General features: G+C 40.8%; 1 protein-coding gene across 2 annotated transcripts in view; it reads left to right on the top strand.

The window, feature by feature from the left end:
* LOC112236179 (cordon-bleu protein-like 1) overlaps nt 1-14,577 on the top strand; it is a 50,052-nt gene that overhangs the window by 1,332 nt on the left and 34,143 nt on the right. Inside the window, exon 3 of one of the 2 annotated variants that reach the window (XM_024404764.2) lies at nt 5,130-5,189. The exons of the other annotated variant lie outside the window; for it this stretch is intronic. Within the exon in view, the coding sequence (XP_024260532.1) occupies nt 5,130-5,189 (60 nt within the window). The remainder of the gene's footprint in view (nt 1-5,129; nt 5,190-14,577) is intronic. 2 annotated transcript variants of the gene reach the window in all.

The following is a 14,577-nucleotide window of genomic DNA, read 5'->3' as shown; positions in this document are numbered from 1 at the left end:
TTCAGTAATTTTCAAACTCCGCTAATGTCCTGCCTTCAGAGTTGTTCTGAGAAATTTCCTTGACCACATGTTGAGGTGATGGGAAGCGTTTTGGAGGCAAACCAGTGTGCATCTCATGTGCATTATAATAAACGGCTGGCTATTTAATTTTTGTCAATACAGTTCAAAATAATTGTTTGTATGGATGATTTCATAGATGTGTCATGTAGTGTAGATGGTCCGATAGATCGCTGTGTGTAGTTTGTAATAATCACCTATCCCAAAAATTCCCCTGGTGGTAAAACAAAATGATCCATGAGAATATGTTTGTCTTTCCTAATATTGAATATCAAATAAGAGTCAAAGATCATCTCTTTACAATATGTCACAGTCATAACACTTTTAATGTCCCATTTTATTTGGTTCAGGAACAGTTGCTTGGAGATGATGTCAGCTGACAGTATTCAGTATATTGGTTGGAGGCGTTGGCTCTTAAACTGGAGAATGAGTTTCCAAAGTTCTTTGCAATCTTTTAGAGTCACTGCTCACTCCTTTGGCATGCAAGGGAGGACTAAAGACTTCATGTGATTTTAATTAGAAGCGATATGGAGAATTTGAAGGCTTGATAACAATTAATGTAAAGTTTCCGTTTCTCTAGTTGCTGACTTTCCCATATTGAGACTGAAAGACATTCATGCATCCATGTCATAAATGTAATTTATAATATAAACAATTTGCCAATTAAAACCACTATCTCCATGAGCTGTTGTGTTATTTGTGGCTTCTCATACTTGGAGCCATTAGACAAATGCTTCTCAAAATTCATCCCACTTTACAAGTGCAATGACTTGTAGAGATATAATTTGGCCCTCCATGCCATGCTACATTTGTTATTCTACTGCTGACACTGCCAAAACACAGGCCCTCGTCCAAAACCATGGGAATTAATATGGAGTTGGACCCCCCCCCCCTTTACTGCCATAACAGCCTCCACTCTTCTGGGATGGCTTTCCACTAGATGTTGGAACATTGCTGCGGGGACTTGCTTCCATTCAACCACAAGAGCATTAGTGAGGGCGGACACTAATGTTGGGCGATTAGACCTGGCTCGCAGTCGGAGTTCCAATTCATCCCAAAGCTGTTCGATGGAGTTGAGGTCAGGGCTCTGTGCAGGCCAGTTAAGTTCTTCCACACTGATCTCGACAAAACAATTTCTGCCACAAAGTTGGAGGCACAGAATCGTCTCATGTCATTGTATGCTGTAGCGTTAAGATTTCCCTTCACTGGAACTAAGGGGCCTAGCCTGGACCATGAAAAACAGCCCCATACCATTATTCCTCTTCCACCAAACTGTACAGTTGGCACTATACATTCAGCCAGGTAGCGTTCTCCTGGCATCCGGCAAACCCAGATTCGTCTGTTGGACTGCCAGATGTTTAAGCATGATTCATCACTCCAGAGAACGCGTTTCCTCTGCTCCAGAGTCCAATGGCGGCAAGCTTCACACCATTCCCATCAACCCTTAGCATTGCGCATGGTAATCTTAGGCTTGTGTGCGGCTGCTCTGCCTTGGAAACCAATTTCATGAAGCTCCCAACAAACCGTTCTTGTGCTGACATTGCTTCCAGAGACAGTTTGGAACTTGGTAGTGAGTGTTGCAACCGAGGACAGAGGATTTTTATGTGCTACAAGCTTCAGCGCTCGGTGGTCCCGTGAGCTTGTGTGGCCTACCACTTCGTGGCTAAGCTGTTGTTGCTCCGAGACGTTTCCACTTCACAATAACAGCATTTACAGTTGCCCGGGGCAGCTGTAGCTGGGCAGAAATTTGACGGACTGACTTGTTGGAAAGGTGGCATCCTATGACGGTGCCACGTTGAATGTCACTGAGCTCTTCAGTAAGGCCATTCTACTGCCAATGTTTGTCTATGGAGATTGCATGGCCATGTGCTCGATTTTGTACACCTGTTAGTAACTTGTGTGGCTGGGCCTAGATTAAATCTAGTTCTGCTTGGCCATTGGGAAAGTAAGGTTCTCCCATCTCCACAGAGGAGCTCTGTCAGAGTGAACATTGGGTTCTTGAACTCTGGAGGCCCTTCTCCCCCGATTGCTCAGTTTGGCAGGGTGGCAAGCTCTAGGAAGAGTCTTGGTGGTTCCAAATCTCTTCCATTTAAGAATGATTGAGGTCACTGTTGTCTTGGAGACCTTCAATGCTGTAGAAATGTTTTGGTACCCTTCCCCAGATCTGTTTTTCAACACAATCCTGTCTCGGAGCTCTACGGACAATTCTTTCGACTTCATGGCCTGGTTTTTGCTCTGTCATGCACTGTCAACTGTGGGACCTTATATAGACAGGTGTGTGCCTTTCCAAATCATGTCCAATCAATTGAATTTACCTCAGGTGGACTCCAGTCAAGTTATAGAATAGTTATAGGTATTATCTGTAGATTGAGGGATCTTTAAAAAAAGTAATCAATTTTACAATAAGTCTGTACCGTAACATAATGTGGAAAAAGTCGAGAGGTCTGAATACTTTCCGAATGCACTGTATGTGTCATAATTTCCTCTACACACAAATACAAGCGTTTTTGTATCATCGGTAGAAACAGGCCATCTTCATTTCCTTGTTGTACGCAAACCACAATATCTAGAATTCATAGCGATTTCAGGACTTAGTACCGCCTCTGTCGGGGTGGATCCTGTTGAGAATGGGTAGCTAATGCACTTGTTCATAGAACATCAGCTTGCGAATAACTATTTTTATTTTTGTATCGACAAAAACTCTACATTTTAGTCATGGTGTGGTGCTCAGTACCTGGATGTGCAAACTGTGAGCAAGCACAGGCTGTTGGGGTAACATTTCATCTAGTGATGCACCGATATGATTTTTTTTTGCTGGCCAATATCTGATATTTTCCTTGCCAATGTAACAGTATAACTTTAGGCCGTCCCCTCGCCCATACCTGGGCGCAAACCAGGGACCCTCTGCACACATCAACAACTGACACCCACGAAGCATCGTTACCCATCGCTCCACAAAAGCCGCGGCCCTTGCAGAGCAAGGGGAACCACTACTTCAAGGTCTCAGAGCAAGTGACGTCACCGATTGAAACGCTATTTAGTGCGCACCGCTAACTAAGTTAGCCGTTTCAATAGAAATAAGCGGAATCATTTTGATGTAATTTAATTTCATTATTCTTTTGGCCAAATTTCATATACACAAATGTAATTTTACAAACAGAAAACCACATTTTCGTACCCTACAACAAAAAAATGTAACTGTATTTTAAGACGGTTAAATGCTCTACTAACAAAAAAGCTGTTAGAATTGTAAGTATATGCATGTCCGTTAAGGTCCTTGTGTAATTGTAATGTGATATTGTACCCCCTAGCGCGATTGTCCATTGTTTGTAATCTATGTATGCTTGTGTTCCCTCATGTGCTTTATGTATTGATTTGTTGTTAATAAAAAATATAAAAAAATAAAACATTTTTTAATTAAAAATAAAATAAAAAAGTTAGCCGTTTCACATCCGTTACACCAACAAAAAAAACCCTACAGGGCCTCCCGGGTGGCGCAGTGGTTAAGGGCGCTGTACTGCAGCGCCAGCTGTGCCACCAGAGAACCTGGGCGCGAACCCAGAGTCTCTGGTGGCAATGTTCTTCCCCAAACAAATAGCAAAACAACATCTGTTTCAGTAGCTGTAGTTAGCTAGCTAACTATATAGCTAGGTGTCATCTAAAATAACCTTAATTTATAAGACGGTTCTTATTTGATGGTGGTCAGACCAATCTATGTGAAGCTAGCCTTGGACTTTGTGGTTAGCCTTCAAAATAAAAGTATGTCATTGACAGTGATGCAAATGCATACAAATTATAGAATTATGCCATAATTGAATAGGTCATGCTAAATGAGGTTGGAATGTTATTTAAAATCAACAAAAGACAATTTATTAATTTGAAAATCTGTTGAAATCACACGATGTATTATACTTTAGAATTGGGGGCATACTTATTTCACAGTACATCCTTACCTATGGATTGTGTGGATCAATGACATGGGTTATCAGTCTACTCAGTGACACCCATAGAACATTAGCATCGTAGCTCTTATTGTGGGACTCTGAAACAACTGTGAATTGAGCCACATTTATTGTCAACCTACGTGTATTGAATACTATTCCAGAGGAAAAACAATACGTGGATGTTTTGGAGTCTGATAACTCTGAGGGGGAAAAAAAGGAAAAAATATCTTTGGTATTGAGTGTTACTCCATTTCATTGATCCCCAATCCTTAGGTAAAGCTGTACAATGCAATATGAATGTCAATACACACAATAGGCTGACTGGGGAGGTGATTTCACACAGTCACAGTACAATGCTAATATTTGCGTAAACTCTTCACAGTTGTGTTCTGTGGGTGTCACCGAGTAGACTGATACCCCATTTCATTGCTTCACCCTCCAACCTTGTTTAACATGATCTAGTCTAAATATGGCATGATTCCACCAATTTGTAACCTTCTCCATCACTTTCAAAGAGGTACTTTTATTTTGAAGGCAAACCGCAAATGCCACTATTGTGCCTAATTCTTATTGTGGCTAGCTTCACAACACATTACCCGGTCAGGTAGAGCCTCACTAGACTGATGAAGCCAGCTGGCTGCTTATAACGTTAGCTTTGGGCAACAGGGTTAAGTAGCTGGATAGCTATTTATTTTCATGAACTGAAGTTCATGTTTAAATAGGCAACAACAAGTGGCTACCTAGCTAATTCAAGGATCCCTAAATCATTGCTAAGAGTAGTGAAAATGACTGCAGTGTCTTCTTCTTATATCGTGCATCCCTAATTTCATCGGTTACCTTACTAAGAAGTCGAGCAGAGTTAACTTCCCTAGCTTGTTACCTTAGCTAGATAACTACATTTTGTTTATTGAAACTAAAGTCTAGTTCGCTAGCTTTCATAATATGCTAGCTAGACCTTCCAAAGAAAATCTATGTAAATAGCCAGCTGCTATCTGACAATGTGATTTGTAATTTTGCAAGCTACGTTAGGTTACGTTAGCTACAGCCTACCGGACCGTATCTAACCGTTAGCCTCTGCGGTAGTTAGTTAGCTAGCTAACGTGACTGGCCTATGTGTTCTATTTACAGAGTCCAATCTCATCAACATCTGCACCGGCATCAACATCAAGCTCAGCACCAGGAACTAGTGTAAGTCACCTTGACTCCATAAGCAAATAAATATACTGGAGCTAGGCATAAACATGGTCTGTGTCTTGTTGTCATATAGTTGGTGTGTTTATAAGTAGGTTTCAACTTCTACTGTAGTTTTTTCTGTATTATGGAGGGTTAGTTGATTTGTTTATGTAAAGCTTGAAGTCTAAATTTAAGAAATACTGAGTTATTAGTAAAGAGGGGATGGTGTGGGCGACTGACGTGTTTGTGAAGGTTAGTATACATTATCTATTGACACGAGGGGAATGGGTGGATATAGTACTGTACCTTGTTTGAGTGTGTATTGATGGGGACAAAGTAGTCTTGGATGAAAGCTTTCAGCCGAGAACAACCTCGAGCTCAATGTCATCTGACTTGGAAGAGGAAAAGACTGCATATGACTGGCAAGAGCCAAATTGTGTAGTCTGTGAGTCTAATTTCATGGAGCTCGTGAAGTTCTGCCAGACCAGCTGCCATTGCCCAACACAAGACAAGGTTCACCAGCTGAAGAACATTCAGGATCTTGCCTGGAACATTCCAGCTGCATCAGAAACCATGGATCAATTCATTGTGGTATTCATGAAATGTATTTGGAAGTAACTTGCTACACTCTTACTGCTAAAACAAATGATGCAGGGAGTTGGTGTATCATTTCAACTTTCATTTGTTGGTACGTAAATATGTTTCAATAAAACAGATTGGTCTGTCAATGTAGGAAATAAGTAATTCGCGACAACGTTTATTTGCGCTGGAGACTTAGGTGAGTTTACACAGCTGTATGTAGGAACAGTTATGGCAATGTATGACATGTTTTATATATAACACAACACCTATAATAAATACTACAGTTCTACAAAGGGAATACTTGCATATGGTGTTTTTGGGGATAGCAGTGAGTTCACTTTCACACAAGGGGAGATTGTTGTTATGGGACCATTCATATCTCTTCTTGAGTCATCAACTTCTTTGTATTCATTGTGTGAGGGATAAATTGCTTGAATGGCCCCCACAGCACAAGCAGGCAAGGGGATTTGATGTCATCTGCCAAGCTTCTCCCCACGTAGAACAAACTCCAAAAATAATCTGTAGACCATCAAGCAGTTTTGTCTGTAAGAGAATGACAAAAACATTATTTGACTTTCATGGGTAATGGTTGTGTACTGTCTTTCTAATGTAACAGCACAATGCAGAATATTTCAGACACTAGCTAGCTAGCTACAACACACAGGTGTAGTTACTCAAAGACTAATATGAGTCATAAAGCCAAAGTCATTCCTTTACTCTTCATCATCAAAACATTTCTCAAGTTTTGCTCCCAGTGTAAAAAACACTGCGTCTAGCTAGCTATAACGTTAGGCTGCAGTAAGATTTGGGTATAGCAAACAAAGCTAGCAAGCTTAACATGGCTAGGTTGTCTTGTGGTGCTGCTAGCAATCTCCGTCATGGCCGAATTGATCACAAAATTGTACTGAACAACACTGCCTTGTGTAAAAAGAGAGCTGATATTACTAGCTAGCTACCGACAGCAAAACAACTTGTTTGCCATTTGCCCTCTTAGTCCAGCTGGTCTAAATAGTGTAGCAGTGAAGTTTCCCTTTAATATCCACTAAACATTTTTTGTCACCGCAGCATCTGTTTGAAATGACATCTGGTCTCATTTTGAAATTCTTCACTTGGCAACTTAGCATTTATATGAATAGAGCTGCACGTACAGGCCTACAGTATACAGTAAAGGAATGTAGGAGGAGGATGTCTAGATTTGACAGTTTTGTAATTTTATAGGTGACATTCCTCGCTCCATACCAGCGTTTCTCAAAATTGGTCCTCAAGACCTCAAGGGGCGGACGTTTTGGTTTCTGCCTTAACACTGCACAGTTGATTCAAATGATCAAGTCGTGATGATTATTTGAATCCGCTATGTAGTGTTAGGGCAAAAACCAAAATGTACACCCCTTGGGGTCCCAGGGACCGAGTTGATCTATGCTCACAGCTATGTAAAGCCTGCGCTGATAATGGGACACACCTTTAACCATGATCTCACATGGAATGCTTCTCTTGGTGGAGGCGAGCGTGGAATTGGTTAAGGTATTGTGACTCCCCACAGCTGTTTCCAGACATTTTGGCAGTCCAAGGGCACAGCTGCACTTTTGAATTTAATGATGAAAGCTATGGTGAGAGGGATGGGCCAAATTCTACAACCGATAGATATGAGGAAACTATAGCTGCAAGCTGAAATCATTGGGGTCCAAGTCAAAACACTGCCCTATAACCTTATTTTATGTGTTATAGTGCCAAAGTGTAGCATACTGGCAACCGTACAACTCTAATATGAGCTACTGAACACCCATGTTTTTCCATGGTAAAAGTTATAGTTCTTTGAGGCAAACTTGTTCCTTGTGGAGAGGACCTTGTGAAACTAATACCACAATTTAAAATCCAAGTTTGCCATTTATACTACTGTGATGTTAATTAATTGTAAAAATATTATCGGAGACATAATCCTTTTATACTCCTGCAAAGTTTCAACCCCGAACAGAAGAACTATTATGGAAATAGTTGGGCCTCTACAATATGTGACAGAGTGTTCTCATTTGTCAGGGTCTAGGCTTGTGATTTCCTCACTGGGTGCAGTTAAAGTGGAAAAAAGCTACTTATGTAAGGTAAGATGATGATTCAGCAGAGAGAAAACCCGCAGAGTTCTAGTATTCTTTCCCCTTGAAACTTTCCTAAGGGATAAAAGGCTCTCTGTACAGCCAGGAATATACTTCCCAATTGGACCAGGAACTAGCTTGCACCTTTACCACCAAACGCTTCACTAAACTCTGAAAGCCAATAGAGGATGACATTTATATCATTCACTCACAAATGTGACAATCTAATATGAAAATGAACACATTTCTTAATACATTTTCAATGCACAACTTTTCAATATTTAATGATACGTTTTGCGCAATGATTATACGTTTGTGCAATGATGATGATTATACGTTTGTGCAATGTCGCATAACCAACGATGCTGTTTGATAAATTCAATACTGCAGATAAAGATATCGCACCGTGTTGAGTGACTTGTCACCGATATCTCAGGCCTTGTTGTAGTTTCTGTGAAGAGGTCAGTGGCATTCCAACAGGGACCCACACCACTCTTAGCAACCACCACATTAAATGCAATGGAGAGGTGGAATCACTGAATTTGGTCAGTATGAAAACTTGGGGGGGAAAAAATGTAATTGAGACCTTAAGACAAGCTTGTATTTACTAACCTCGTCATTTCTTGGGAATACAAAGGTTTTTTATGTCTGGTGGACGGTATGCTTTATGCCTCACAGGCCTAAAACAGACAGTGGCCATCATCCAGAGAACGGGGAATAATGGGTCGTCTTTGTTTTGTGCAGTTGAAGCCAACGCACTGACCGTAAATACTACTGAATTCTTATTACTGGAGTTGTACTGGGTTGTACACACAACCAGTCAACATTATGCTCAAATTGCCCCAAATTAATTGGTAGGCTATTATAGGATTTTATGTGCTCAGTTTTAATGTCAGATAGCACTAAATCCACACGGATTCCTCACAATATAGTGCTGTGCAAATGGGGTTATTATAATGTCTCTAGAATGCATGTAAACTGCTAGAACGCAAATAGTCAAGACTGTATGAAGTCTTGGCCCGTACTTTGTTTTCTGTTGTGCACTCTTCTGACACAAACAGTTGGAAGCCACCTACCTTCCACCCCCATAACAGAGCGTTTTCTGTTAAGGTCTGAAAAAGAGTATGTGAAGCAAATCTTTAGATAATTTCCTTGTTTTCCATGCCATATATTGAATAGGTCACAGCAGCATGCATTTAGCAGCCAGATAGCCTAATAGTTTTTTAAAAAATGGTAAGAATATATATTCTTCATAAGGAATAGCCTATTCATACGTTATCTTATTGCACTGTGGCAAATTTATGAAAATGTCATATTTCATCTGTGTCTTTTACTTGGAAAACTGTAATCACAAAACAAGATCATAGTTATGTTTCCATATAAAGTATGAAGCTCTTGGTCCCTTGATGACTTTTTGGAAGCACCAGTGCATGTGATGAGCATCAGGGGAGACCGCAGAGCAACAGTCTGCTGCTTCTTTGATAAACACTTCAGTGTAGACAATGCATCATTGTCTCAAAAGAATGAATGCAGTGTGATATAAGTATGACTCAAGGGGAAATACTCTCTTCTCCAGTACTGCTCATCCCGGACTAGGGTTGAATGGCTGGAACCCGGTTACCGAGATTTACCGGGATTTACCACTCCCTTTTCCGCAGAGATAAATAACTGAGTGAAACTGGCAATTATAATCAATTATTTATATGAACAGCATATCATGAAGTGGAAGTGTTAAATGATATGCGATCTGGCTTGTCTATGGCCTCTGGATGATGAATCATCAATGCTCAGGATGGGGACAGACAGCCCATCTCAGTATGGAGTGCAGTTCACAATGCATGTAGACCTTTCATCCCATCATGGTAACTTTTTTTCTTGTGACAGGTAGGCCTAAATTTGCTGCAGCATAGTCTATGCTACAGTAATATAAAGACCGAATGCGCGTCTAATTTACCCATCGCCATCTGGCTTTTGGGGGTCACCATATTTTTTTTTAATTGTAAAGATGTTTTTATTTATTGGTGCAAACAGCCTATCACTTGAATATGGTTGCTTTAAATCAGTGCATGCACAAGCACACTCTCTGTCTCAACTGTCTCAACATCCAAAATAGATAATCCTGTTCTAGATTTATACAGGTGAAGTCGGAAGTTTACATACACTTAGGTTGGCAAGTCATTTAGGACATCTACTTTGTGCATGACACAAGTCATTTTTCCAACAATTGTTTTACAGACAGATTATTTCACTTATAATTCACTGTGTTACAATTCTAGTGGGTCAGAAGTTTACATACACTAAGTTGACTGTGGCTTTGAAAATTCCAGAAAATGATGTCATGGCTTTAGAAGCTTCTAATCGGCTAATTGACATCATTTGAGTCAATTGGAGGTGTACCTGTGGATGTATTTCAAGGCCTACTTTCAAACGCAGTGCCTCTTTGCTTGACATCATGGGAAACTCCCAAAAAATCAGTTAAGACCTCAGAAAATAATTGTTAGACCTCCAAGTCTGGTTCATCCTTTGGAGCAATTTCCAAACGCCTGAAGGTACCACATTCCTCTGTACAAACAATATTACGTGAGAATAAACACCATGGGACTAAGCAGCCATCATACCCCTCAGGAAGGAGATGCGTTCTGTCTCCTAGAGATGAACGTACTTTGGTGCGAAAAGTGCAAATCAATTCCAGAACAGCAACAATGGACCTTGTGAAGATGCTGGTGGAAACGGGTACAAAAGTATCTATATTCACAGTAAAACAAGTCCTATATCGACATAACCTGAAAGGCCGCTCTGCAAGGAAGAAGCCACTGCTCCATAACCGCCATAAAAAAGCCAGACTACGGTTTGCAACTGCACATGGGGACAAAGATAAAACAATAATAGAACTGTTTGGCCATAATGGCCATCGTTATGTTTGGAGGAAAAAGGGGGAGGCTTCTAGCCGAAGAACACCATCCAAACCGTAATGCACGGGGGTGACAGCATCATCTTGTGGGGGTGGTTTGCTGTAGGAGGGACTGTTGCACTTCACAAAATAGATGGCATCATGAGGCAGGAAAATTATGTTGATATATTGAAGCAACATCTCCAGATATCAGTCAGGAAGTTAAAGCTTGGTCGCAAAAGGGTCTTCCAAATGGACAATGACCCCAAGCATACTTCCAAAGTTGTGGCAAAATAGCTTAAGGACAACAAAGTCAAGGTATTGGAGTGGACATCACAAAGCCCTGACCCGTTCTGCACTAACTCGTTTCACTCATCACATAAGCTGCTGCTGTTTATTATCTACCCTGTTGCCTAGAAACTTTATCCCTACCTACAGTGCATTTGGAAAGTATTCAGACTCCTTGACTTTTTCCATATTTTGTTACCTTACAGCCTTATTCTAAAATGTATTAAATTGTTTTTTTCCCCTGATCAATCTACACACAATACCCCATAATGACAAAGCAAAAACAGTTTTTTTAGACATTTTAAAATTGAAATATGACATTTACATAAGTATTCAGACCCTTTACTCAGTACTTTGTTGAAGCACGTTTGGCAGCGATTACAGCCTTGAGTCTTCTTGGGTATGACGCTACAAGCTTGGCACACTGGTATTTGGGGAGTTTCTCCCATTCTTCTCTGCAGATCCTCTAAAGCTCTGTCAGGTTAGCTGGGGAGCGTTGCTGCACAACTATTTTCAGGTCTTTCTAGAGATGTTAGATCGGGTTTAAGTCCGAGCTTTGGCTGGGCCACTCAAGGACATTCAGAGACTTGTCCCAAAGCACTCCTGCATTGTCTTGGCTGTGTGCTTAGGGTCACTGTCCCATTGGAGGGTGAACTTTCATCCCAGTTCCCCCCCACCTACTGATGTTCCCAGAATCTCTATGTTAACCAATCTTTTATTTAAAAAAAAAAAAGTAACCTCAGTAGAGAGAGGAAAAAGGGGGGGAAGATGTATTTATGACTGTCATAAAACTATCCCCAGGCCAACGTCATGACAGCTGTAACAAAACAAAATGTGGAAAAAGTCAAGGGGTCTGAATACTTTCAAATCAAATCAAATTTTATTTGTCACATACACATGGTTAGCAGATGTTAATGCGAGTGTAGCGAAATGCTTGCTAACTGTAATGTCCAAATGTACTGTATATTTACACATCTACCTCAATTACCTGGTACCCCTGCACATCGACTCGGTACTGTTACTCCGTTTCTATAGCCAAGTTATCATTACTCATTTTATATTTATTCCTTGTGTTAGTAGAAAATAAATATCTCACTATTGGTCTACACCTGTTGTTTATGAAGCTTGTGACAAATACATTTTGATTAGATTTTTATGTCCTCACAGAAAGGACAAACTTGTTCCTCCCACTCAGTGCCGTACACATATTATTACAGTCAGCTGATGCTTATGTTGTGTATCTAATGGATTTAAATACCCTTAAACAGCTCCTAATTCCACCTCTTATCAAGCCAAAAGCAATGGATTTAAACATACACTTGGACTGGAACACATTACTTGTTGTTCTCCTATCTTAATGCTTGGCAGATGTTTACCCTGTCTTGACTGTGCCAAGGCCAATTTCTAAATGAATTTGTCACTTGCCAAATACAACCGGTGTAGATCTTACCGTGAAATGCTTACTTACAAGCCCTTAACCACCAATGCAGTTTTAATAAAATATTTTACTAAATAAAGTTTTAAAAAGTAACACAATAGAATAACAATAACAAGGCTATATACAGGGGATACAGGTTAGTCTAAATAATGGAGGTAATATGTACATGTAGGAAGGAGTAAAATGACTATGCATAGATGATAAACAGCGCGTAGCAGCAGTGTAAAAAGTCCAAATAGTCCAGGTAGCCATTTGATTAATTGATTAGCAGTCTTATGGCTTGGTGTTAGATGTTCAGGAGCCCTTTGGACCTAGACTTGGCGCTCTGGTACCGCTTGCCGTGCTGTAGTAGAGAGAACAGTCTATGACTTGGGTGGCTGGAGTCTTTGACCATTTTTGAGGCCTTCCTCTGACACCGCCTAGTATAGAGGACCTGGATGGCAGGAAGCTTGGCCCCAGTGATGTACTGGGCCGTATACACTACCCTCTGTAGAAACCTACGGTCGGCTGCTGAGCAGTTGCCATACCAGGCAGTGATGCAACCGGTCAGAATGTTCTCGATGGTGTAGCTGTAGCACTTTGTGAGGATCTTGCCTGTACTGAGAATGTTCTGCAGAAGCTCATTTGACCTCTGAAATTCGGTGTGGGGGTAAAAGTGGGGAGAGAACCAGTCAGACTAGGTTGATCTCTCCTGTGATCTGCGCTGGGTGATTTTCATGTACAGTTCATGGAGTTCAAGGATCAGCCAGAATCTTTTCAAATTACATTGACTGACTGACTGACTGACTGGCTGACTTACTTACTATCAGCTGGAGTCTCAGTGGTAGTAAGAAGGAAAGAAAGTACTATTAAAAAAAATTATGTGTGCGTCTCGTGGGACCTAGCTATTCCCTTTATAGTGCACTACTTTTGACCAGGGCTATGGCCAAAAGTGGTGTACTAAAGGGAATAAGTTGCCATTTGGGATGGTCCAATGTTACTGAAATGAAATAAGGTGATTTCGTAAGAGAGGGTTATTACAGTACATACTGTATATTAACGCTTAGCCAACCTGAAGTTATTAATACCCCCGAGACACTTATCAGTTGTCTAAATAAGGGTGTGAAATTTGCCAAGCGAGTTTGAAGCCTGCATAGGAACATGTTATGGGAAAGTGGTTTTGTTTAGCCTAAAATAATAAAGGATACACATAGGAAGTGGGGAGTTTTCATAGAGTTGCTCTTTTTTTCTTCTTCTTATCTCTCCATCCGTCCCACACAAGCTCCTGGAGTATTGGCCTTTCCAGACCTTCTCTAAACAGCTTGTGTTTACTGTGAGTGACCTCTTACCAAATTACCAGCTGTGTCCCCGGCCCTGTGTTTTGTCGTTCCACAGGGATTTACCCCCCTTCTCTGCAACCCCACCCCCATCCTGTCACACGAATCCCCACCCACTACTACCTCCAACCACAATTTGTCCCCTTATCATCTGATATGGGATTTCTGTTAAATGAAGGACAGACTCAAAAGACAAAAAAAAATACTATTTACAGAGGAAGTACACCAAACAATCTATTTGAGTACACAACAACCTGTTTGTTGCCCTTACACTTGGAGCATGAACTGAGTGGCACTTGATCATTGTACTGTATCAAGCACTTAGTTCTGTTATTTTAAGTGAAAGAACCTGTGAAAGTGACATGCACAGTACATAGTAGGGCAGAGGGTGCAGGGAAAGACCTGATGTTTTTAAACCTCTTGATCTGTCGCTCTCATTGTAAGATGTAGGACATTTACAGGAGCTTTGATCTGACGCTCTCATTGTAAGATGTAGGACATTTACAGGAGCTTTGATCTGGTGCTCTCATTGTAAGATGTAGGACATTTACGGGAGCTTTGATCTGGCGTTCTCATTGTAAGATGTAGGACATTTACAGGAGCTTTGATCTGGCGCTCTCATTGTAAGATGTAGGACATTTACAGGAGCTTTGATCTGGCGCTCTCATTGTAAGATGTAGGACATTTACAGGAGCTTTGATCTGGCGCTCTCATTGTAAGATGTAGGACATTTACAGGAGCTTTGATCTGGTGCTTTCATTGTGAAATGTAGGAAATTTACATGAGCCATTGTAGGCTTACT

The sequence above is a fragment of the Oncorhynchus tshawytscha genome, linkage group LG03 (assembly GCF_018296145.1).
Source record: "Oncorhynchus tshawytscha isolate Ot180627B linkage group LG03, Otsh_v2.0, whole genome shotgun sequence".
Taxonomy (NCBI): Eukaryota; Metazoa; Chordata; class Actinopteri; order Salmoniformes; family Salmonidae; genus Oncorhynchus; species Oncorhynchus tshawytscha.
Note: the sequence above shows the minus strand (reverse complement) of the source record. Positions and strands in the feature narration are given on the sequence as shown.